At 53.6% G+C, this 26275-nt stretch overlaps 1 protein-coding gene across 1 annotated transcript in view; it reads right to left on the reverse strand.

The window, feature by feature from the left end:
• The window catches only part of DNAH17 (dynein axonemal heavy chain 17), a 99778-nt gene extending 73918 nt beyond the window's left edge, over positions 1-25860 (reverse strand). Inside the window, exons 1-16 of the mRNA XM_088802429.1 lie at positions 25481-25860; positions 24084-24277; positions 23104-23296; positions 22869-22968; positions 22523-22608; positions 22243-22368; positions 21357-21509; positions 21143-21232; positions 19299-19466; positions 18926-19042; positions 12558-12823; positions 11651-11846; positions 9428-9574; positions 4731-4839; positions 3617-3720; positions 718-855 (exon numbers count right to left, since the gene is read on the reverse strand). Of these exons, the coding sequence (XP_088658555.1) occupies positions 718-855; positions 3617-3720; positions 4731-4839; positions 9428-9574; positions 11651-11846; positions 12558-12823; positions 18926-19042; positions 19299-19466; positions 21143-21232; positions 21357-21509; positions 22243-22368; positions 22523-22608; positions 22869-22968; positions 23104-23296; positions 24084-24277; positions 25481-25825 (2532 nt within the window). The 5' untranslated portion in view covers positions 25826-25860. The remainder of the gene's footprint in view (positions 1-717; positions 856-3616; positions 3721-4730; positions 4840-9427; positions 9575-11650; positions 11847-12557; positions 12824-18925; positions 19043-19298; positions 19467-21142; positions 21233-21356; positions 21510-22242; positions 22369-22522; positions 22609-22868; positions 22969-23103; positions 23297-24083; positions 24278-25480) is intronic.
• Between the last annotated feature and the right edge of the window lie 415 nt (positions 25861-26275).

Here is a 26275-nt window from a genome sequence, read left to right on the forward strand (position 1 = left end):
ATTTGCACCATGCACTGGGGCACACAAACACTGCCCAAAAATATCTGGACCTCAAGGGAGAATTGTCTTTTTTTCAGGCCAACACAGAGCTCCACCTCTGACATTCGCCTCAGAAACAAAACACAAGCTGGATAAAACGGCAGCCCAGTGAGGAAGGCATGAGAACCCCACGCTGTCGGGAATCCAGGCAGAGCTCCCAGGAATACTGGGTTACGTGCCAGCGGGGACACAGGTCACGGGCCGTCAAGACTCTTGGCCGAAAGGAGTCCCCTGCCCTCCGGGCCTCACAGCAGCCTATAGACAGCAGATTACCCCAATTTAAATGTACTGGCACTGACACACTGTGCACTCGCGTTTGGTACCCTCACTCTCCACATGCTGCTTCTTCCTCACGCTCATGGGTGGGAAAGCACAGAGGACAGCAGACCCACGTGGTGCTGGCTCCCACCAGCTCATCCCAGCAACAAGCTTTGTGGACCTTGCAGGAAGATGTCCCTTGTCTACACCTATTTTGTGCAGTGTAGGGGTGGTGATGCCCTTTGAACAGAGGAGTCCAGCCCCAAAGGGCACGTTGAGGGTGGTCTGCTATTTTAATAGGACTCTGAGATTAAAGAGTGTCGAGTCTGCGACCACTGATGTCGATTGGAAGGAGTCGCCAGCCCTCCCTCTTCCCTTCCCGCCACTGAAAGCCAGCAGGCGCTCCGGGCGGTTCCTCACCGCCACCATGGCGTGGATCCTCAGGCCGGCATCCTTGACTGCGGTGTAACGTCTGTTGAGGGTGACCAGCCTTCCGTCCAAGTCTAACAGGGCCTCTTTCTTGTCCTTTCTTTCGAACAATGGGTTGGCCGACCAATCCTGAAAGGAAAACGGGAGCCTGAGAAAAGCATCTGGAGAAACCGCTTTGGTCTCCCCCCTTCACCACACGCTTTTGGCAGTGAGTGAATTGTCCTCGTCCCTTGCTCGCCTCTGAGAGGCCGAGGGGCCGCCCAGGATGTCGACCAAACAGCCTTAGATGATTTTACTCCAAACCCATCAGCGCCTTGAAGGGCAACGCCTGCCTTCTTCTGGATAACTTGTGAGGCTCCTTATGTTGGGTTTTGCCACCTCGAGACCAACTCTGTGATGCCCCTGTGAATGATGACGCCTTAGCTCACCGGCCTCCCTCCTCTGCTCAGGGTTTGATATTTACATGGACCTTTTCTGAATGAGTTCTTTCAGGTCTGATGGGCTGACGTGAACGGTTTCTTTCCCAAGAACGTGGTTTTCTCATTAAGCCAGGCAGTCAGATGCTACCCACTCTCTTGTCTTAGTTGTCGATTTTTAGATGGAGTCCTGTGTGGGAAGGCATGCACTTGGGAGAGCCAGGGTTCTTCCCGACACTACTTCCGCACCTAAATACTGAGCATGCTGGCCCCTCCATCCATCACCCTTGACTTTCAGCCTCATCACATTGTAGTTGTAGCTTCTGAACGGCTATCAAGAGGAAGTGGCTGGGGCAGAGCCGTGAGGTCATGAGGTCGGTGTGCTTCTCACTTGTGACTGGCCCAGGGATTGTTCTCCCTGTAACTGGGATTTAGTGTGGTCCCCACTGTGTGGATAAAATGTCTGTGAGCTTCCAAGACTCATGTTGAAACCCCAACCTCCAATGTGATGGTGTTTGGAGGTGGGGACTTTGGGAGGTGGGGACTTTGGGACCCCATGATGAGATCAGCATCCTTATAAGGAAAGGAAGAAAGACTAGAACACACACACTCTCTCTCCCACCCCTTTCTCTCCCCGCCCTGTGAGGATACAGTGAAAAGGTGACCCTCTACAAGCCAGGAAGAGATCTCTCACTATAAACCAAGTCTGCTGGCACCTTGACCGTGGACTTCCAGTCTCCAGAACATCTTTGCTGTTCTGACGTGATGGAGAGCCACGTCAGAACATACCCCTAAACCTAATAACCTCATCAGAGACGTGGAACCCGTGGGACAAGAGACAAGGTGGCCAGACCCGGAGAAGAAGGTGGAGATGCTGAGTTCCAGAAAAGGATACATGTGAGTCATGAACTGGCTAAACAAGGTGCTAGGAGCTGAAGAAATGCTGCCGGTGTCAGACTGAAAGCACCCAATGAAGTCCGGGGAACATGAACAAAAGAAGACACGCGTTTGGACACACTCTGCTGACGTTTCTCAACCCTGAAGATAATGAAGAACTTGACGTATCCTTAGCTAGAACAGGTGCATATAAAGAAAAGTTGGGCCATCCTCAGCCTTCTCAACATTGAAGCTACAAGGCAGGGACTTCCATGGGCTGAGCTGTGTCCCCCCAATTTACGTGTTGAAGTCCTGACCCCCAGCACCTCAGGATGTGACTGTGTTTGGAGTGTGGGTATTTAAAGAGGTGATTCATTAAAACGAGGTCATGAGGGTGGGCATCCGACTGGCGTCCTTAGAAGAGTTTACGACACAGAGACACACAGAGGAACCAACATGTGAGGACACAGTGAGAAGACAGCCGTCTACATGCCAAGGAGAGAGGTCTCAGGAGGAGCTAACCCTGACGGCACCTTGATCTTGGACTTCTAGCCACAAGAACTGTGATTAAAATAAAGCCCTGTTGCTTAAGCCCCGCCATCTGTGGCACAACAATTCAGGGACATTTCTAGTTGAAAGAAAAGAACCAGATCAAAAATTTCTTCACCTGGACAGGATAGCTGTAGGTGAGGTGAAAAGAAAGGTATTTTTGGAAGCGAGGACTTAGAAAGTCTGCCACCAATGTACCCTTTCTGAGGAAATGGTCCATTCAGATGAAAATTGCATCAGGAAAAAAAATAGTGGTGAGCAATGACCTTTGTCTATAATTTTGAGTACATCCAAGTGGATGGTGAGGAAATGAATGAGGACCACAATGGAGCAGTCTCACGCTGGGAAAAACCAGAGGCGTCTTGAAATAGAAGAGATGTGTTCTCATGAAAAAATGTAACGATGGCCTGGCTCAGAAATCCTAACGTATTTCATCTCGGGAGCTTGTTGGGATGGAGAAGGCAGTGGTGGAAATCAGCAAGATCGCAGTCCCATCCTAGTGGGGTGGCAGACCGTGATCAGTGTGGTGAGGAATCGCGATTAGTTAATGTTGATATATTGGTAGAGAAGTAGAGCTGAAACATGTTGTTTGCAAATAAGTTGGAATTCCATAGTGGACATAACAAATTGATGGGGGAGGGATTTTAAAAACTTCCTTTTGGAAAAATCACTGCAGATGCTTTTGCAAATCAGGGTGTTGGTGACAGACCCTTGGGGAAGCCAGTGGAGGGTTTCCTCCGTTTCTGGACTGGGCTTGAGTGAAGGGCTGTGCTGCGCCTGTATTGAGCGGTGAGCGCTTTCTAGGCAGGCCTGTCTCCATGCACCTTTCCGCCCCTTGTTCCTGGCACTGGCCTGGCACAGAGGGGACCCCACACACCCACGTGCTGAACCCCACAGGACAGCAGAGAACTGGGTCCGCAGAGGGACCAGGGGCCAACATGGGCGTCCAGTCCGGACCCACAGACAGCAGGTTCCCGCCCCTTTGGCACTTTCCTGAGCAAGTGTCTTGGCGCCCGTCCTCCCCTGTGTGTCAGCCGCAGTGGGCTCACCTTCATGGCCTGGCAGATGCCCTCTATGTTTTGCTTGGCTTTCTGTATCCTGTTCTGCAAGTTATAGAGAATTTCTCGCATCTCCTGAATATATTCAAACACACCTACAAGAGAAGCAGGAAGGAATCTTTCAAAAGGGATGATTCAGCTAAAAGAAAACGTCCCTTGGGCTGGCTAAACACTCGCTACAGGAGACGGTGCTTGGAAAATCCGTCTGGTCCCCTGGACAGTGAAGCAGAAGGCACTGAGGGTTCCCTGACAAGCAGCGCTGAGGGGTGAGCACGGGGGGCCTCTGGCAGCAGGATCACCCTGTCCCCACACAGGCGGATCAGAAATGCCACCAGCACTCCAGGCAGTCCACTGACCAGAACAGAATTCTGGAGACTTTGGCTCCTTTACAGCGCTCTCAGCGGCCTGGGTCAGAGCAGCTGGAAGGAGACGTATTCTTGGGCAGAAGTGAGAGAAAAGAAGCACGTGGCTTCTTTGCCCAGAAAAGACCTGGTGGACCCCAGTTCAGGTGTGAATAGTCCCGCCTCCTCGTTGGGACAGTGGAGGCAGGAGGCCCCAGGGGGGGCAGAAAAGAGGGCAAAAGGCATGTCGAAAGGTCTTGGGGGGAGGGGGCAGGGCAGTAGAGCCCACCCAGAGTGGGTCCTGGTGATGGGGGAGTCGGGAGGGTACTTCTAGGGTCCCATGGTGGGGTGAAGGAAGGGGGCTCGTGGGCACACTTCTTTCTGTTTCTCCGACACCTGCCCTGAGCCGACGGTGACGGGTGTTGGCTGTGCCCGCTGCTGTGCCCACCCACGTGGGAAACCACCACAAGCCCCAGCCTACACAAGCCCAGTTTGCAAACTCGGAGATCCTTGGTGGTTCCCAAGGAGTCTTTGCAAGATTCTACTTGTAAGTGGCACAAATAGGCTGCCTGGGAACCTGGTGAGCAGGCGGAGGTAACCTTTACCTTTACAAACGACACCGCAGCAGTCAAAGCAGACCCACCCACCAGAAGGCAGAAGCGGCCACTCGGCGTGTCTTAGGACAAACACTGAACATGCTGGACACCCCCACCCCTCCATCCACCCAATTTTAACCCAAGGTGACACAAACGTGGCCTTGCTACCTTTGCCATTCCAGAACAATGTCGTTTCAGCGCCCAGTAATTTGACGTCGATTGCTTCCAATTCTGACTGTATTAGTGGAAACTCTTCATTCGTCATGGTCGTCTTTATCTGCACAACAAAGGTGACAGTTTCAGGGCCACTGGTTGTTTCAAATCCACCCAGATTTAAAATTGTCTCAACGTAAGGACTTTTGTTGTTCGGCACCAACCAAACCCACTATAATTTATGCTATTTGACTGGGAAGTACAGGCAAATCAAGTTTCGGATGATTTCAGCTTTCAAAATTATTCTTATTGCCAAGATTTATGTATGTACTTAACTTTTAATTACCTACGTTATGGGGTAGAAAGAGAATACGATAATTCAAAAACAGGGAATGTATCATCCAAAACTTTTTTTTTAAAATTCGGCTTAGAATCATACAAAGAAAACCAGAGAAACAGACGTAGGTAATGGGCATATCTGGGCTCAGCCCCTCTCCTTGGTCCCAAGTCTAAGACGTTTGGTTCCCCAGGGTCAGCACAGCAGAGTTAAAACAGCATAGGGTCTATATAGCCTTGACACAGCCCTATCCTGCTCTAAGAAATTAATTTAATGCTTGAAAACCTCAATTCACAAAAGAGAACAAAAGGAGATAGGTACGGTTTTTATCAATGATTCCTTTAAAGAACACACACCATTTGGGCGCTAGAGTATCATTCTATCCAGCCCCAGTTTGATTTATATGTAACTTTTCAAGGACACCTCTGCTCTACAGAGTGAGGGAAGCACACAGAACTAAAATTGTGTATTAGATGCTATTTGCCTTTCCAGATAATTCTTTACATACATTTGGTACTTTAAATATTCCCCCCTAATCCCCCACCCACCCCTGCCTCGCCCCACCAGTGCCTTCAAGTGTTTTTGGATGATTAACTCTTAGAAAAGGTGGGTAAGGGCAGAGAAATAAAGCTCGAAAGCTATTATTAGTGGGAACCAGACAGAAGTAGAAGAAAGCATCTACGGAGTTACATATGAAGCAAGTCAACGTGAACTATGATTCCAGTTATCAGGGTTCGGTTAGCAAACGCTTACACAGGGAAGTGGTCTCCTTCCAATTATTGGTGCCCTGGTTTTGAGAATATATCCTAAGTCAGATCATCTCATCACACGCCTCTTTTGTATGTTTGTAACTAAATCGCTGTCAACAGAGTTCAGGGGCGAGCCCTTCATGCAGAATTAAACCAGCTGGAAAAGGGTGCTGAGTTTCTGATGACTGGACCCTGGACAAAGGCCGCAGGGCCACCCCGTATTCAGGACCCAGTGCCAGCTCCTCCCTCAGCTCACCCACTTACTCAGGGGGGCAATTTATGGACTATTCCTCATAGTGATGGCTCAGAGGTGGAGCTAAATATTATTACACCCTTGTAAATGCCACAGTAAACAAAGCTCCTGTTGATAAGATCCATTTAATACACCTGGTTATTATTTTTTGACAGCCTATGTTATAAATCCACACCTTCAGGGCACTGTCCCCCGAAGTGTGACCTGGGGAAAACCCCATTCTCATGTGTCCCTGAGAAACCCCAGCACATTCCGGAACGTCTTGTCCAGCTGGGGTAGTCCCCTGGGGGCCCCTTGGCACCAGAAACCGCGCTCAGGGCAAGAAGTGCTTCTAAAGGCCCAGGAGCATGTTCACCCAGCGGGGTGCAGGGTGGGGGCAGCGTGGACAGTGAGTCCCTGCGGGGCTCAGTCCAGCCTGACTTCCCTGCTCCCACCCTTGTCCTGCAGTGCTCTCAGCTTGACAGCACCACCCACGGCAGTGACAGTACCACCCATGGCGGAATGAACCTGCTTCCTGGGTTAGACAACATGTGCCTGGAAACACAGAAGCAGAAGATCAATTTTTTGTTTTATTCTAAATAAATTTGGTTGAGATTTTTTTTTTTTCCTGATTGTATCATTGTAGAAAAAAATATTTTTGTCTTTTAAATTGGGGAATATTGGGGAACAGTGTGTTTCTCCAGGGCCCAAGTAGTTGTCATTTAATCTAGTTGTGGAGGATGCAGCTCAGCTCCAAGCCCAGTCGCCATTTTCAATCTTTAGTTGTAGGGGGCGCAGCCCACCATCCCATTAGGAATTGAACCAGCAACCCTGTTGTTGACAGCTCGCGCTCTAACCAACTGAGCCCTCCAGCCGACCCTGCAGAAAATCTCTTGCACTGAAAGTAACCCAAGAAGATTTTTTCACTTTAGAGTTTCTCCAAAGCTTCCATTTTCTCTAAACACCACGGCTGGGAGGTGTTCCAGGGAGAGGATGGGCACAAGTTCTCCGAGTCTGAAGAGAGCTGATTATGGAGAAAGCTAATCCAAGGAAATGCACTTAAAGCAGACTCTGTTTCGTAGTTTGCAGCACAAATAAGTAATTAAAATTTTATCTTGAAAAATTAAATTGATGAAAATAATTTTGTTTATATTGGACACATTTTAGGTGACAATACCACCATGCCCTAATTCTCGGAACGGAGGAAGGAATGCATCTGTGGTTGATTTTTCTGGTGTGTGTGTCATGGGTGGCATGATACTTTTGACAAATCTACGTGCTGGTGTGACCCGGCCTTTGGCTTTCCCAGCCCATCATGAAGAAGGTCACACCACCAAGCACAGGGGACCTCCTCAGGCTCCCCAAGGCCTCGCTCCCCATCTTTTTATTCCAACCTTCTCTTGCTTGGCATCTGAGTTCTTGGGCTTGCTCAAATACATGGCCACTACCCCCACACGAGACGTCTGCAGGCACGTCCTGGGAAATGGAAACATCCTCTGGGTTCGCGACACGACTCCTGCCGCTTCTTGCTCTCACAGGAGGAAGGGGCAGGCATGCCTGTGCCCAGTCAATACCAACCCAGATGGAACTCAGCAGGGGGCTGGGGAGGGAGGGACAGGAGGTGGAACGGGCTCCCTGTCCATGGCCTGCATGGAACTGGGCATTCTATTCAGATGGGACTGGGTCCACAGCCCCTATCAGACAGGCCAGAGAAGGCAACAGAGGCCTGGTCCATGTGGCTCTGGGCGAGGGGCCCTCACACCAGGAATCTGTGAGCGCGGAAGCATCTCTTGGACAGAAGGAGACACAAAACACAGAAACAAAAATGTTCTGGGTCCCTGACAGCTGTTCTGGCTAGGGACAATTGGGCTGCAAGAAACATGAACCCACTTGAGCGAGCTCGAGTCCCAGGAGGGGGTGCTGCAGAGGGAAGCCCCATAGACGTGGATGCATCTGGGGCCGGACCTGCATCCCATCTGGGCTCCTCCTGGGGCCATCTGTGCCACTGCCTTGCTCCCTTCCTTCTGCTCACTCTCCGTTGCTCTGATCCCCTGTGACTGCAGGGTGCATGCGGCTGGGACCCAGTTCCAAACTCGCAGGATTCCCAGTTTTGGATTAGGTGCATGCAGCAAGCTAAATGGTTCCCCAAGGACGTCCACACCCTAATGCCCAGGACGTGTGCATATGTCACTTTACTTGGCAAAAGAGCATTTGCAGACTTGATCAATTGACTGATCTTGACCTAGGAGTGTAGACTGGATAATCCGGGTGTAATTACAAGGTCTTCATAAGAGGGCAGCCAGATGAAAGGGGAAGAGGCAATGTGACAATGGAAGCAGAGGTTGGAGTGATGTGATCCGAAGATGGAGTGACGCGGCCACAAGCTAAGGAGCACAGGCAGCCTCCAGGAAGCGGAGGCCAGGAAACAGACCCCCCTCCACCCCTGGAGCCTCCAGAAGGAAGTAGCCCCGCGACACCGTGATTTTATCGGAAGGAAACAGAGTTTGGACTTCTGACCTCCAGAACTAGGAGATAATAAATTTGTGTTGCTTTAAGCCACTCAGTTTGCGGTGACTCATTACGGCAGCAACAGGGAGCTCATACGGTGTCCACACATGGCTTAATCTGCTACGGCTTGGGCAGGGGTGAAGGTCCGATGGTACAGACGGCAGTCTCTCCTGGGATCTGTGGGTGGGGTCTGCACGAAAGGGGGTGCCTGGAGCTGCCCTCTGTGCCCCGACTCCGCACTTTCCAGGCCCCCTTCGGATTACTAATTCAGCTTCCAGGGGTTCTCGTGCCAGGAGGGTGTACTCTGAACAAACAGCCCTCTTGCTAGAAGGGACTGTCCCCTGAGGCTGGTCAATGACCGGGAGCTCTTGCTGCTAATCAGCCTCCTTATGATGACTTGTCAGGTCCCAGGTCCGAAGGAAAGGAATTCCTGAGCCTTAGAGCTGGGGTGGGCCTGCCCCCTCCCCAGGCACCTCGTTTGTCTCGAGGGCAGCACCCTTACACTCTGCTGCCTACCGTACGCTGCTGAAAATCTGTAATCCCAGGCGGACTCCAGGAATCCCTCCCCCAACTCTGATGGGGTCACGGAAGTGATCTCCAGTGACTTTGATGTTCCCCAGAGCAAAATATATTCAGGAGAGTAGAACGACTACAAACAGTCGTGTAACGTGAACCAAAGCCCAGGGGAGACAAGGTTTCCACCATTAGCTGTTTGAGTTGCCACTTTTGTGCCACCGTTTACGTGAATAATGGAGGGTCGCTGGAGCTGCATTTGACTATGGAAATGTACTCTTATTCTTCTCAACTTGGAGATCTTAACACCCGTGTGTGTTTTCAACAAAAACTGAAACTTGGCACACAAAACACAACAACAACACCGGCTTACCTCGTTGTACCAGCCAACGATGAGCTCCAAGTTGCCCACAAACTTCCGGAAGGTCTCGTGCTGTGAGAACAGCTGCTCGGCGCTCATTGGAATCTCTTTTTGTTGCTGGAAGTTCAAGTACTTGACCTCTCTCAGAACTGCCACCAACTAAGGTAGATGAAGATCAAAGACATGGTCAGGGGGTGGCCTCAATGTACAGCGCTTAGTGACATAAGAGAGGGTCTGTCCCCAGGCCCCTACAGCCTGGGGCTTTCAAAGCTGGGGGGAGGCACATGTGGGGAGGGGGGCTACTGGCAGGATCAAAACGTCGTTACCCCATTTGCTGGTCCCGAGGTAGAAAGTGCTGGCTCACCAGCATGGGTGGACATCATCATTCTCCCCCTGGGCTTCACCTGGGTCCTCCCTGGGACCCAGTCCCTCTCCTCCCACCTGGACATGACCATGGAGGTCAACAACAGTGTCCCTGCCAGCAGATCTCTGCCCTCACTGCTCGCCGAGGGCCGTTTCCATCGAGGTCCGGTAACTTTGCAGAATCCACTGATCACGTCACAGACCTCACTCAGCTCACATGCCGCTCAGCACTGGACACTGCCCCTTGCTCCACACCAGACTCTCCTGGCCATGGCTATCAGTCGCTTGATGTTTTTAAGGTTTGCGTGTTGGAGAGCCATAGGGCGTGGTCCCTGTCAATCTACTCACCTTGGGGATCTCACCCAACATCACGGCTTTAAGATCATCTATGTGTGGGTGACTCCCACGTTTACGTCCGCAACCAAATTCTCTCCTGACCCCCAAACTCTGCTATCCACCTGCCTACTCAGCATCTCTGTTTTGATGCCTTGTTAAGGCTCCTGGAGCAGGCCAGGCACACTCACACCTCCTGGCCTCTGCTTCCACTGGGAGCTGTCCTCAGGGCTTTCCGTAGGCGTCTCCTGGCTAACTCCCGGCCCCTGACCCCTGGCCCCTGACCCCTGGCCCCGCACCGCATCCTTGCTCACTTCGCACCCCGGCCCCCCACCCCCAGCTCCATGGGTCCCCCCCTCCCCTTCTGCTCTTTGGGACACCTGTCTCAGTTCCTGAGTATGATATGCTTCGCCTCCTTTGTGATGAGAGCCGACCATCCCTGCTCCTGTGGGAGGACACGCTGTCTGTCCGCCGGGGTCACTAATTTACCCCAAGCACACGCACACAGTAGGTGTTCAGTACAGTTTGTTAGATGAAAGGAAGAATGAATTTTGGCGAAAGAGAAGGTTCCAGAGGACAAGTCAAACCTGGGTTCCCTGCCTTCCTGGTGTGACGCCAGCAGCAGGAACTCAGGCTGCTCCAGCCTCTGTCCTCGTCCATCCTCTGTGCGCGTCCACATTGCTGGCTTTTAGCCCCAGAAAGCCCTCCCCACAGCCCACAGAGTCAATTCCTGCAGCCTGCCCGCCTTCACCAGAGGGCCCATTTGTTCAGATCCTGAAAAGATTCCCCCCCTCTTCTTCTGCCTCCCCCCCCCCACACACACACGTTCAAGCTGTTGTTTCTCAGTCTAGTTGTGTAGGACACAGCTCCCTGGCCCGTGCTGGTGTTATGAGCCTTGCTCTCCCCTGGGCTGAGGCAGTTGGTCGCCGGTCGTCAGTTGGCTGCTCACAGCAGCTCACAAAAGCTGCCGGCTGCTCACACTCGCCACCGGCCACTCATGGCAGCACACAGTAGCCCACAGCAATACTCAGCAGCCCACAGCAGCCCACGCCAACCTCCAGCTGCTCACAGCAGCCCAGCTCCAGGGAGAGCTCATAATCTTAGCTGTAGAGGGCGCAGCTCACTGGCCCACGTGGGAATCGAACTGGGACCATGGCGTTAGGAGCACGGCGCTCCAACCACCTGAGCCACCGGGCTGGCCCCTAGACTTCTTTTTTTTTTTTTTTTTAATAATAAATTCTCAAATTGATGTTTCCTCTTGGGAGCCCATGAAAGGCAGCCTGGTGTTAAAACAATGCACTCATTGACGCTATTTTCAAGAATGCTGCTCGTCTGAGATCTTAAATGTATCCTGGACATTCTTTTAAGAATACTTAAAGAATAAAGCTTCAGCTAAGTATGACATAAACATCAACTCCCACAAATTCGTGCTGTTGGTGGAAGGGGATGAGCCTTGCTTCTGAGCCCCCCCCCCCCCAACCCACAGTGGCACCCAGGGCGGGGCAGCCTCGGTCATGGCCGCCTCCCACACACACCTACCGCTTTGCTGAAGTTGACTTGGATGAGATATGTGACGGGGTCCCTCAGTATTAGGGGCTGCCCCAGGTTGAAGTGGCAATCCTGGTCTACTCTCGCCACCCACTGCTGGTAGATCCTCTTGCGATAGTTTCTCAGCAGCTCCATCATCTCGTCATATTTCTGGTAGATGAGCTTGGCCTCCAAGCTGGACATGACCCTGGAATTAGAATCAGATGGTGTGGTGAGGCGCCAGGCCTCACTCACATGTCCTCATCCATGCACATTTCTCCTTTGGGGCCTCTCTAGTGAGCGCCCCAACCGCATCTGCCAGATCTTGGGGTGCTGGAGCAGATGGCAGCTTTCTGCTTCTTCCAGGCTGGGAGATGGAATCTACAAACAGACAAGGCCCTCAATCGTCAGGAAGTCAGGCAACAGCCCGGGTAGCAATGGCCCCAACGGCCAGGCCTCATCAGTACCTGCCAGCTGCCCTAAGTTTTGTGCTCCTTCCAGCTGGACAAAGCCAAATATGCTGCCCGAGGCAATCACATAGGCTGTCCTGCTCCAGTCCCCAGGAGGGACACACCTTCAGTAGAAGCCCTCCCTCTCCTCTGCCTGCCTTCCAGTCTCTGCCAAACGCAAGTGACAGTGGCCGAGGCCTCACTACAGCGAGCTCTGAGTGAGTAACCATGCTTGGCCTCCTTTGGTGGTCTCTGTTCATTCCCATCAGGCTGACCAGCAAGGGGAGGGGGCTGGCAGGTATGTCCTGGCCACAGGAGCTCAGAAGGAACCTGGAGGTAGAGGGTGACAGGCCCGGACCTCCTGGCACTGTCTGGAAAGTCAAGCGTTGGACAGCCCCTTCCCTCCTCCACAACCCCCCCCCTCAAGACCCCCCCCCCCGCCGCCGTGCCCCGCTGGTGCTCTGACTCACGGGTGCTCTATGCGCCTCAGGTCCCGCATGGGTGCCTCCAGCCGCTCCTGCAGCTCCAGGCTCCACTTGAGCTGCCCAGCCACGGGGGGCATGTTTCTGTGGATTGAGGGGATATTCCCGTCTGCGGAGGCTGCAATCTGGGCATCGTACAACATCTTGGTGTTGTCCAGCTCGGCGTCAAACATGTCCAGCATGACCGAGTACCGGGGCACCACCTCGATGAGAATCAGAGGCCGCTCCAACAGGCCCCCACACATGTACAGGAGCTGGGGAGAAACGGGAGGCGTGCCTTTGCAGGGGTCCCCATCCCCTGCCTCAGCCTCCACCCTGCGTGGGCCTGAAGCAGCCCCTCGGTTGCTGACAGTGCTGGTGGCCGGGCCTCAGGAGGCAGCGCTGTCCTGTCAAGACAAAGAGCCTTTCTCTGCGCAACAGCTGCTGACACGGGCACCTCCATCCTTCTCATGTTGATGGGCGCTGAGTTCCCAACCACGTGGCTCATAAACCAATGGCACAAACTAGGTCCAAGGTCTGGAAAAATTTATTCTAGGCCCAGGAGAAATCAGGGTTCGGGCAAGGAAGATTTCCACAGTTCAAAAATGCAATTTCAAAAATTTTAAAATAGTTATGGTATTGCGTTTATAATAGTCAGGGCTTCCTCTGACAACCGGATGGAGAAATGTTTGAGTCCCAAGGGTTGAAGAGCAGTAATCCTCAAGGACGTGCCCAGGCAAGAAAAACCACCATCAGGAAGTTTGTTTTGCTCTTTAAAAAAAAAAAAAAATCTACGGGGGAAAGGGAACAAGGAGAGAGGGGAGCCAGAGAAAGGGAGGCCGATCTCACACTGTGTGGGGTCCCCAAATTACAAAACTCACCCAGAGCTGGGGTTGGCAGGAACCTGCATGAGTGTTTGTGGGCTGTGGTAACAAAGTTCCGAGACCTGGGCGGCCTGAACAACACAAAGGGGCTCTCTCCGTTCTTGAGGCCGGAAGCCCACAAGCAAGGCGTCGGCAGAGCACGTGCCCTCCGAGGCCCGAGGGGAGGACCCGTGCCAGGCCTCTCCCCTGGCTCCGGGCGCAGCCGCGATCCTGGCTTTCCTAGTAGACCTACCACTCCACCCTCTTCCTTCGTCGTCACGTGCTTTCTCCCCTGTGTGTCTGTCTCTGTGTCTCTTCTCCTCTTCTTACGAGGACCCCAAACATATGAAATCGAGCGCCCACACCCCCGCAGGAGGACCTCATCTTGCTTTCATCTTGATCACATCTGCAAAGACCGCGTTTCCAGATGAGGTCACATCCATGGCACCAGGGGCCCAGGCACATCTTTCGCCAGCCGGGGGGTGGGGGGAGGGGGCGCATTTCAGTCCTGGGCTGACCAGGATGGAGATGGAGATGGGGACGGCCCCGATCCCAGGCACAGGGGCGGAGATTGGGAACCACTGACCGGGAGGACTTGCCCTGGAGGACCTGAGGAAATTACAGGAGCACCCTGGAAATTTCGTGTGGGTCATGACGCTGGGGGCGCAGCTCACGCCCAGGTTACCTATGTCCCCAAGGACCAGGGACAGCCTGGGTCCTTTTAATGTGTCATTTCTGTGAGAGGAAAGGCTGGGCCTGCTGGTCTGGTAGCTGGAGGGCCATGGCCTGAATTGCTCCAGGCGGGTGTCACGGCAATTCTGAGAGCAGTGACCAGGCCCAAGCACCTGTGCAAGTCGTCAGCACATCACCCTCCCAGTCTGCGTAGGATAAACCCTGGGAACTGTCTACGAAAGAAAAAGCTTAGTGGGAGAGAGTAAGAGACCTCATCTGGGATCGGATGGTGGCTCACACGGGGTATAGAGGAGGGTTACATAAAAGATCATTGCACAGGGAGGGGTGGGTGGCCAGGGAGCAGGGAGGCCTAGGGCCATGCAAGCCCTGGGCTGGGCCTGGGGCTGAGGCAGGGGCCCTACTGGACCTGGCGGGGGAGAAGGCGTGTGGGATGGGCCGCTGGAGGGAAGGTCCAGAGCCTGACATTGCAGGGCAGGGCAAGGAGAGACACCTGAGGCTCCCTCTCGACCACTCTGTCAGCCAGGGCTGCTCCACTGGCCAGCAGATGAGAGCCTGCGGGCTGGGGCACCCAGGCAGAGGACTGCTCCACGGGCAAACAGGGACTCCTCACTACTCAGAGCACACCGTCACACTTTCTCCGGGACACGTGGCCGCAGCTCTTGGTCTCAGATTTGGCCCCGCTTTTTGGGTTGAAAAATGTGACCACTGTCCCTACAACTGGACTTTTGGGGGAAAGAGTGAAAGATGGTTGGAGAGAAAGGAGAGAGATTCAGGCCCCACAGAGCCTGATGGAGCAACCACTGACTCCTGCGACAAACAACCTCTGACATTCTAGACGGTTCCCCTCCTCCCCTACCTACCCACAAGGAAGCTAACAACATATTAGGTCACCAGTGTCATTAAAAAAAAAACCAACTGACAGGTGACAGTTGTGAAAAAAATGTTCCTCTTGCTGGTTTATGAACCTCCTGGCTTTTTCTACCTCCTCATTCCCTTTCTCTTCTTTTCATATTTACATTTTTTTTTTTTTTTGGCTTCTGGTGTCTGGGAAGGAAGCTAATTTTATTTTCTGCCAGGAGGAGATCATGTGGAAAATTGCTCTAGAACTTTCCTGGCTGTGTGTGAATTACTGACAGTGAAAAATAGCATTGCAGCAGCTTGGGGACAGGCAGGGAAAGGAGGGGACATGAGGGGAGAGCGGAGGGAACCCCAGGGGCCCATTCTAATTAGAGCATGGGATTGTCCAACAACCCCAGGTAGAGAAAGATGAGCAGATGGAAGTGGATTACAAGAGCTGATTTCTAACTTAGTTTCCTTTTCATTCTTTCCTTTATAATCTAGCACGAACATAAACTTAACTTTTAGAAAGTGACTTTCCTTTTGGGGTACTGAAGCCATCAGATTTGGGCCATGATGGGAGGGTCCGGCGTACAACCGGGGTGTTTGTAAATTTGAGCTCATGTGGGGCCGTCAATCCCACAGGCTCCCGAATGAGTTTCCTCCTGGACCCCCTCGTCCCCTCAGAGTGGGGACCTAGTACTCTGGATCACAAAGGGGACAGACCTCCATTTTATTCAACAGCCCAGCTCCTTCCCACTTCTTGGAAAACAACACAAAGTCCATCCTGTCAGCGGGAGGTGGGGGCCCTCACCCACATGTGTGCTACCTACAGGAGGTGAGAGGGGCTCACTGTTGGCACGCCAGTTGGTTAGCTCCAGCATCATCTTGAGCTTTGGGGACCTCACAGAGGAGGACCTGGCATTTCCATATTAAAGGACTGGCTGGAAACCTCTGCGTGGACCCTCCTGCACTGGGCAGCCATTGGGGCTTTGGGCTAACATCCTCGGGGATTGGCGCCTAGGTTCTGCCCTGGTGTGGAACTGCTTCCCAGGACTCCAGGAATGCAGCCCCCTCAGCTGGAGCCAGGCCCCTCCAAGCAAGAGCTCAGAAGCACCTACTGTGTGCTGGACGTGGTTCTGAGTGAACCCAATTAAGCGCATGCCCTCTGGGAGCTGATACTCTGGTTGGGAAGACAATGAACAGAGAGATGGACAGCAGGGAGGGCTGAGGGCTAAGAAGGAAAACTGAGCAGATCAGCCTCAGAGATGGAGACGAAAGGACGGGGAAAGGAGAAGGCTGCTGGGGTGGGGGGTGGAGGGGTGGGATCCAGGGAAGGGAACAGCATGGAGGCACTGCTGTATTAATTTGCATGCATTGATATTTGCCTGAGCACCAATTCAATCCAGGACTTAATAGATCATTACATTTGCGGAGCTTCAAATTCCCAGGCATTTACATCTTTTAAAAAAATGTCCAGAAGGCAAAAAAAAAAAAAAAAAAAAAAAGGAAAGACAAACATCCTGGCATTTACATTGGAGAGATCTCTGTGCTTAGGGGTGGCAGGCTTCCTGGGTCCCCAGCTCAGCCCCAGAAAGCCCAGCCTGACATCCCCTGGAAAGATGGCCACCGCCCTGGGCTGCCCAAGTCAACTTGACTGCCTTCCTTGCCATGGCCATGGGAGTCTGTCTGGCCGAGTGGTTTGGAACAGGGACCCAGGAAGCAGTCAAGCTCTAGGCTGGTTTGGGGTCCTGGTGCCTCTACTTGCTGGCTAGCTGTGTGACCTTGGGCATGTTTCTTGACCGGTCTAAGCTGGTAAAATGGGATAGATAAGGTAAGTGATGGTTTTAGCAAAGAGCCTGGGTTGTTGTGAGAATTAAATGAGATAATATAGTGCTTAGCAAAGTGCTTGGGCCCTAGGATCCTGTAATAATTACTGGGCATCTCTGGGCATTGCACTACCCACAGCAACCCAGAGGCTCGCAAAGCGCAGGGAAGAGACGGCTCTGACCTGCCGAGTCCAGTTGGCAGACATGCATAAAACCAGGCAGAAATAAAACAGCTACCCAGCATATCCGTACACCGACGCAGGTCAACACTCACTACCCGCTCTCCAGGAAACTGCGGCCACACACACTACATCCTGCAGAGATCCCCCTCTCAATCATTTGGCTGGGCTAGGACCATACAGAGACGTGGCGACTGGGGCAGACTGGGCCACTCATGCTCTGTCTGCAGGAAGCAGCAGCTGCTCCCCTGGGCCACGGATTCTCACGAGGGATTGTGTGCCCAGTGTGGCCATGTCTACTTTTCCGAGGGTGAAACTCTGGACTTCTACATGCACTTTCTCAGTTTGTATATGTTGGTGATTAATTCAAAATTTTAGAAGAGTGCCACGGGAGAACCGGCTAATCTAGAAAGAGTAGATTCGTGACCGCCTAAGGTGGGGGAGGTTGGGGGGAAATGGGGAATGGCTGGGGGCGATGAGAATGTTCAGGTTGATTGTTCTGAGGATAGTTGCACGACTCTAAATATACAAAAAACCATTTAACTGTATGCTTTAAATGGGTGACTTGCACGGTATGTGAACTGTATCTCAAAAGTACTGCGTGAGCCAGAAGGAACCCACCAGGGGTCTTTGGGGCCCAAGCCATGGGTCTGTGCCTCTGCTCAGCGGCTGTAAGAGCCTGTGTTCTGAGTTCTCTGATGAGTCGGTGACGCCGGCCAAACCCTGGAAAGTCCAATCATCATCCTGGAGACTTAACTCTGAGAGCTGCGGTTTTGAGTTGGGGGTGCGCAAATTTACTTTGTTCGTTACGTTTTCTGAGTTTATAATTTAAATTAGCTGGTTTCCCTTGTGGTGATTCGTTACGGCAGCAGCAGAAAACACACAGAGGCTGATGCCATGAGGTATTCGACCAATGCACAGTCTTCCCATTCACACTTTCTGAGCACCACCTGACTGCTCGGGGAGGGTCCTGGTTTGCCCGGGGCTGAAGGGGTCTCTGAAATGCTGGACTTTTGGTTTCAAAACCAGACAGTGCTCGGAATACTGGGGTGAGCTAATAGCCCCAAGTAAAGAGGTTTGCCCATAGAGAGGATGTGCTCAGCGTTGGACTCGCTCAGGCTGTAAGACAGAGAATTGGCGTGTGGGCACTGAAGGGACTGGGAAGGCCCATGCATGCCTCCATGTCTTGGCTAAGGGATCCAATCAGCAGTCGGGGACGACAGTGTCTAGCTCCTCACAATTCTAACCGACCTGGGTGGTGACAGCGACACCTTGCTGTTTTAACTTGCACCTTTTCGATTATTTGTGAAGCCAAACTTAAAACACGTGTATCCGCCATGTATATTTCTCTTTTGAGTTGACATTCTCTAAGGGTTTTAGTGCTTTTCTATGATCTCTTTTTTAATGCTGTTTTCATAGCATCATTTCTTTTTTCTAGTTGTAAAAGTACCACACACTTAATGCACGCATCTTGGAAACTGCTGAAAAGGACACAAGACTGACAAGTATTAGCCATCACCCCACCACACAGACACGGCTCTCTGTACGATTCTGTGTTTGCTTCTTGAGCCTCACACGTTGAAGCATGCAAATTCGGCTCAGCAGGTCAAAACATGGACGTGTTTTGTTTTTAAAGCAAATTTGCCTCCCTCTAACATTTGTTTCTTTTAAGTGGAGGGGGAATCGAATCGAATGAGGATAAACGGACAACTGCAGGTAGTGAGAACGCCAAGAGTCAGCAAAGTAACTGTCACCATGGACTCACGCCTCTTACTCGAAAACGCGGCAGTAAAAGCCGCCAGAAGCTATATGAGGTGCCCACGGGCAACTCGCTGAGAGACGTGGGCACAGGCCCCTACCCTCCTGGGCCCCGCTGGCCATCTTCAAATGAAGACGTCTCATTAGATTGTCTCTAAGGTCGTCCTCGGCATCCGGCGGGTGCTACCACTCGGCGCAGAGTCCCCACCCCCATGTACCTTTGCGCACGACTCGATTGAATTGTAGTCGTCGAACCCTAGGCAGAACATCGTGGCCAGTCTCCTATCCAGATCTTGAACTTTGGTCTCAAAATCAGCGTAATCGTCATCAAAACTCTAAAAGCAGATTAAAACATCAACCTCTTCATCGGCACGCAAAGCAGGGGTGGTGCCCGCCCCAATGCCCCCGAGCCTGCTGGCAGGCTGTGGGTGACATCCCAGCTAAGCTCATGCACCGTCTGGGGACTGCTCCGTGGGCAGAGTTTTCGTGATGTCTTTAAAAAAGTGTTGGGACTCTCCGCCACCCCCCCCCCTCCATGTGCCTCCCACTCCTGGGGCGTCTGTCGTTGCTCCAGCCAAGGCACCGACTTACCGAATCTTCCGGGTCCAAGGGGTCGTATTTGCAGTCGGCAAACACCCTCACCAGCTCAAAGACCTCGTCGTAAATCTGAGTGACGAGGTTTGCCAGGATGTTCCCTCTCACTCCCCCGAGCTCGATCTTCTCCAGCTTCAGGAACTCGATAGCGGTTTTATAGAGGTCCTGGTGGAGGGGAAGCCCAGCGCGGCCAGTCAGCAACTCTGCACAAACTCAACGGTTCAGCCACTAATGGGTTCTGAGGCCAGCAGTGCGGTACCCCAGGGCCACACGACAGCCTGGGGGCAGGGGCTCTGTGTATTCATGCTAATGTTCTCTAACGTCATTTCTGGAACACAGGGAGAGAGCACGGAAGGAAGGGTTCCGTGGAGCATGTCCAAGCAAGGGGGAGACGAGGTTGGGCTCTTGTCCTGACCCAGTGGGGCCGAAACACGCCCCTCAACACAGCGTATTGTGTTGGGGCCCTGTGTCCTCGGTGGGGGAGGGAAGCCCTGGAAAGGCCCGTGGGGTTTCTGATGCTCTTGCTAGGCCTCAAGTGCTCTGCTTCCTGGGAAGACCACCCCACCCTCGAAGCCCGTCCCTGGAGGGACCTGAGAAGATGCCCGATAACGACATGCATGTAAGTTCTACCCCCTCTGAGCTGCAGCTGACCCCTCCCCTGCAGCCTCTCCCAACTGGCTGCGCACTGAGAGCTGTTTTCCTTCCCAGAACCCCCATCTGCTGCCTGTGCTCTTCGTTTTGACACGTAATCCCATTCAGTCTCATCATATCATTAGCTAATGCTTCCGTGTGTAGCTCTTGTTTTCTGATCGGGAGCCCAAAGGCTCCTTGAGGATCACAGCGGGTCTGGCATGGTGCCCAGAGCTGACTAGACGGAAGGTGCTTGTCAGTCCCCTGGGCCGGCACCGAGGTGGACACCACTTCCCCCCAAGTGTGCAAGGTGCATTGAGTCACAGCCAAACCCAGAGAGAGCAATAGCGTGGCCACGACCTGGGCTCTCGGGCTCTTCCACGTGAGGAGAAGGCATGGCTGAAACGGCCCACATGGCGGGGTAGTGAGGGGGGATGACAGCAAGGCCATTTCTCCCATCCCCCAGAGGCCCCTCTCTCCCAGAAACCTCATCCTGATTTGGAATCTGTAACAGGAACCAACAGCTGCTTGACTGGGACCTCACGTTCCTTTAGGCACGAAGGACGCTCTGTGGTGGAAATCTTGGAGTCTAACTGGGCCTCGCCCCAGCCTCCCAGCGGCTGTAGATGAGACTGGACAGGCCTTCCCAAAGCTACTGCTACTGGCTTCCACCGTAAAATCAACGTGTAGTGGTTCCAGGACTATTTTCCCTACCATTTAATAGTGTGAATCGTATGTGCACAAAGTTAAAAAACAAAACAAATCAAAAAACCCCAGAAGATTACTAAACAAAGCAAAGCTTTCTTGCTCTACACACATCTTACATTTCCTCCCGGAGGAAACCATCTTGAACCATTGTTAAATTTTAATTTGCTATGTGTCACTCCCTGCATCCCAAACAATGCTCTCTGCAAGGTCCCTCTCATGTCTCCCTTTGTGCCAACTTATCCCACGAACTTTCCCTATGGCCTCCAGGCTTCCTGACCATGGTCACTTTATGTATCATTAGGCATGACAAAAGGGGAGAAGCCACCCAAATGGGTCACTTCTGTTCTTGGTTAAAAGCTCTGGGCCCTGGGGAGCCTGTCCCAATGGTTCACTTTCCCCATGACATGGATGCGGGGTGGGGTGATGAGGAAAGAAGAGCAGCGATTCTCAGGTAAGGGCAGCCGGTGAAGTACAGCCGAAAGTGCACCAAACTTCACCTTTACCTCAATGGTCTGGATGCGATGAAAGAAAGAATTCATTCTGGAAAACGCAAAAGAAGAAGGGAATTCCCAAGGCACCACCTCTTTGTCTTCCTAGGGGACAGAGAGAGAGAAAGGAAAGGCGCGTCTGCCTCACGTGCTTCCATGTGTTCCAGCGTTGGGCTGACCTCATAGCGACCTCGCTTCCGCCCTGACTGGCCTACACAGGAAGCTGTACCTTGAAGAAAAGCTTCATGTTTGCGCAGCAGAAGTCGTAGGTCCGGTATAGCTCCTTCAAAACGTTCACAGACAGAGAGATGCCATTCAGGACCTCCTCGGTTTCGCCCTGCAAGCCTTTCAGCACCTCTTCTGGACTCAGGTAAGTCCGTGTCTGGGCAAAACAGAAGACATTCCAAAGTTCTGACGTGCCACGTAGATTGACATCCAGGGACACTGTCTGCAGGCGGTTAGAAGCCATCCACCACGGGGCCCCAGCACCTGCTTCTCATGACACCTGGACTGTCCCTCAGGTTCCTGTCCCAACCTGTCTGCCAACTGCTGGGTGCTTTTCAGGAGACCGAGCTGCTCCCCTCACCCAGCACTCATCGCATGCTAAGGCTGCCCCCAAACGGATCTTGGTCACAGATAAGAAACACGGTCCTGCCACTGGCTTCGGGGTCCCTGGCCACAGTGCCTTCCAGGTCTCAGCGCTCACACAGGTCTCAGCGCTCACAGGCAGCCCAGGCTGGCTAATGCGTGCTCACAAAAAGGAAGGAGGAAAAGGACTGTGTGCGGAGGGAGACAGGCAGAGGCTCGGTGCGGGGCCAGAGGAGCCCGCACATAAACACACACACTCCCGCTGCGTCTTGGGGTGCTGGGACTCGCGGGGCAGAGCCCCCTTCCTTCTCTCCTCCCTCCAACATGGGGAAGGTTGGGCTGGCACTGCTGAGGTCCTGGGAGAACTCTGGGTGGCCACCAGGAAGACCCAACCCTAGTCCAGGGCCTGAAAAGCCCAGTGCCAACGTCTCTGCTTGAGGACCAGAGACGGGCCGTGGCAGGGGGACAAGGGGCCAGAGGACCCAAACTGGAGGAGGGGTGGCGGCCACGGGCCAGGGGGACGCTACCATGTCAATGATCTGGTTGCAGAACTCCTGCAGGATGACGATGATCCTGGAGGGGGTGTTGTAGTGCTCGGAGGTGGCCCAGATGAAGCAGAGCGTGTGCAGCACCTTGGCGATGAAGGCTGGCAGCTGCGGAGAGACGGCCGGGCATCTCAGCTCTCCCCGCCCCGCGGCCCCAGGAGGGGACCCCAAAACAGAGGGACAGGCACTCCCGGGCCCACACAGCTGGTCGCAGCCCCGCAGCCCGCCCCCCTGCACTGTGGCCCTTCTCTTGCCGACTTACCACTGTGAAGTTGGCCTGCTCCATCTCCTCCAGCAAGACACGCAACGGCATCAGGTACAGCACGATGTCGTTGGCTTCCTGCAGCCCTGCATGGGCCAAGGTCAAGGTCAAGGACAAGCGCACACGTGAGCCAGCAGCCCCCCCTCCCCCGGCCCCTTCACTGGTCAGAAATGAGGCCTATGCAGGTCTGTGTGTTATGGAGACCTGCTCCTTCAAGAAACAAGGTGGCGGCCGAGGAAGCTGCTCATGGGAACGGAGACTCCCCCTGGGGTTGACAACGGTGCCCCTGCCCCTCCTGGAAGGCACCGGCAGCTTCCTCAGGGCTCCAGGCAGGTCCCTGGCTCACCTTCAGTGACGCTCGTATACACGTTTTGCAGGGCTGGCCAGTAGCAGCTTTTGGCTTTTTCCAGAATCTCAACTATTTTGTTCACCTTGGGCCTGTTGAGCTGAGGAGAGAAGATCAACCTTTCAACAGAAAGCTGACAACCTGAGCAAAGGCGGCCAGAGCCTGCGGCCGGCGGGAGCAGTACCGCAGGTGACCTGGGTTCCTTTGGGGCTGCTGGGTGGACAAGATGTGTCACCTGGTCATGGATACACTTGAGGTTCATCAGCCGGGCGTCCCAGAACTCAAACTCGACTCGGGGCAGGGGGTGCAGCCCGTCCAGCAGGTCCTGGGCCGAGTCTTTGCTCAGCACGTCCCTGATCTGGTGCGACCAGTCGATGATGATGGTTTCGATGGCGTGCAGCAGCGAGCTGTCCAGGGAAGAGGGGATCCTGCAAGATAGGGCGGGGGTTCCACCAGCTCTGCCCCTTCCGGGCGGGGCTTGTCCCTTCCCCAGCGGCCTTCAGCCCACAGGCCCTGCATCTTGGCTCATGTCCCCAAGGCTCACGGCGAGGAGAGAGCCTGAGCAAACGATGGGTGTTGCCAGAGATGTCAGACCCACACAAACAAAACGCTGGAATAAAACGCTCAAGGTGGCTCCCCTCGGCAGTGCTTACTGGGGTCACACGGGGCATATGCTGGGGGCTCAGTGGACGACCCATAGAGGACCTGCCTGTACGAGGGACCCCTGAAGTGGTCACCCTCTGATGTGAGTAAATGGGACAATTCATCACCCTGTGTAGCTCCAAGAGCCTCACGCACCAGGGGCAGCTCCGAGTCCTGGTGCTTCCTGGGGTCCCTGGGATGCTAGAGGCCCTATTCAGACTCAGTCTCCACTTGCTGAAAATCCCTTCCACGCCCTTCAGTGCCCCTGCGTATAGCCACATCCTAAAGCTGGGTATCCCCTTTCCTGGCTGTGTGACATGTGTGACAATGTGACATCCTGTGCATGCCATGTGATGCCTGGACTGGGACACATGCGTGATGGGGGAGGGCCTCCAGTGCCCCAGCCTGTCCTGCCCTTGAGCCTTTGACCTCAGAGTCAGAGCCGCCAATCAGCGCTGTTTTGCCCGCAGGTGTTTCATCAGCTTCAAAACCCGTGTGCCGTGAGACCGTTTATCGTTGGTGGTCATAGACCAGCTCCTCCTCCACCCGCCAGTCCCTGGTGGGGCCACCCACCTCTCCATGGACTCCAGCGTGCCGTCCAGACTGCCCAGGTGCTCAGGGATGGGCAGCAGAGTCTTCCCTTTGATCTTGCCCCCCATCACAAACATTTCGTTCTTCAGCTTGTGGACTTGTTTGACTATGTCTTCTGAGACCACCCGGGGCCATCCACTCAGGTTTTCACTTTGGTTTAACAGAGAGTAGAGGACCTGAAAGGAAATGACTATGTAATTCGGCCCGTGCCTTCTCCAACTCTGTGTCACCCCAGAGGAATGGGTGGCCTTCAGTGCCCAGGATCTGGAAAAACTGAGTCCTTCCGTGCCAGGAGGTGGGGCCGGTCAAGGTGCTTAGACCCAGGATGACAGCCCAGCTCCCGTGTCTTGTAGAGGCAAAGCCGTCTCCATGAAGGGAGACCCAGCTCTTGCCATAACAGCACACTCCCTGCTGAAAGCAAACATTCTATGCTGCCTGGGAGTGCTGTGATGGGGTGTGGCCCCCCAAATTCAGGTGATGAAGTCCTAACCCCCGGCACCTCAGGGTGTGACTGTTTGGAGAGAGGGTGTTTAAAGAGGTGAATTAATTAAAATGAGGTCACTAGGGTGGCCCTGGCCCAGTCTAACTGGTGTCCTTGTGAGGAGATCAGGACACAACCACGCACAGAGGGACGACCATGTGAGGACACGGGGTCACGGCCATCCGCAAGCCAAAGAGCGCGGCCTCAGAAGGGACAGCCCTGCTGACACCTTGGTCTTGGAGTCCCAGCCTCCAGGACTGGCGCTTCGTTATGGTGCCCAGGCTGCAGCTTTGGGCCTGCCAGGCCCCTCATTCAGATGCGACAGGAGGCTGGCCTGGCCCTGCTGAGCAGCCCCTGTGCCCTGAGTTCTCACAAGGCAGGGGTGTGAGCCCCCATTTCACAGACGAGGGGAGCAATGACTAGAAGGCTAAATCACTCGCACTGATGCCCAGGGTGGGCTGCACCTGCCGTACCTGCGAGGGTGACATGGGGTGAGGCAGGACAATGGACAGACACATACAACAGCACCCTGCTTCCCCCTTCCTTTACACAAAGTCTCAGAATTGGGGGAGCCCATCTACTGGCCCTCAAAGGGCCTACACCTGCTGCAGCTGCGAGAAGGGACTGTGCCCAGCTTGGTCCAGAGCTCCTAAAGGGACCCAGACACAGCGAGGGAGGCCAGCTTCTCAGCCTCCAGGGGCACCTGCTGGAGGCGGGTCTGTCAGAGCCTCCCGGTGGGCGGGGCCTGACCTGCCTCGCTAATGGCTCCCCGGCCACGCTGAGGCTGGTGGCCCATGGGCCGCCCTTTGAGTGTGGGGTGCCAGTCACTGCAAGTACAAGGAGCAGAGCTTCGGGGCTCTGGGCCCCCGCTCTGTGCAGCTCGCTGGGATGCACCCACCTCCTCCACAGTCGCTATCAGCTGTTCCACAGGCGTGGAGCTGATGTCCCCATAGATCAGACTGTCCTTGTAGTTGGTCTTGCTGATGTTCTCAGGTTTCTTCTTGACGAAGTAAACCCCTTTGGACTTGAGGGACGCCGGGAAGCCCAGGCAGGGTACGATCGTGCCGGCGGGGCTGAGCGTCAGCACCAGAACCAAGATGTCCGGCTTCTCGAAGAATTCCGTGAACAAGGCCAGGTTCTCCTCCGCGCCCACCATTTTGCCCCACTTGTCTGGCTTGAACTTCAGCATGATGGCAGCGACTCCCTCCAAGTACTCTAATCTGACGTCCGATGGAATGGTCATCTTGACGTCTTCTTGCACCGCTGTCCTCTGTTAAGTGCAAAGAGACACAGATGCACAGTGAGGGGACCATTTGAGGTCCCTGTTCTAGCCCAGCAAGAATGAAAAGGGTGAATGTTTTCAGCTGTGGATGGGCTGGGGGTGGGGGAGGGACAGGAGGTCACGTCTGGACAGCTGCCCCTGCCCCACTGTGGGCTGTTGGGTGGAACAAGGTCGCCCAGCCGTGGTGTGTCCTTGTGTCAGTTGTGACCACAGAGCTACCATGTTTCCCTGAAAATAAGACCTAGCTGGATCATCAGCTCTAATGCATCTTTTGGAGCAAAAATTAATGTAAGACCCGATATTATATTATATTATATTATATTATATTATATTATATTATATTATATTATTATATTATACCTTGTCTTATAGTAAAATAAGACTGGGTCTTATATTAATTTTTGCTCCAAC

The sequence above is a fragment of the Rhinolophus sinicus genome, chromosome 12, assembly GCF_057876585.1.
Source record: "Rhinolophus sinicus isolate RSI-liver-muscle chromosome 12, RSI-T2T, whole genome shotgun sequence".
In the NCBI taxonomy this organism is placed as follows: domain Eukaryota; kingdom Metazoa; phylum Chordata; class Mammalia; order Chiroptera; family Rhinolophidae; genus Rhinolophus; species Rhinolophus sinicus.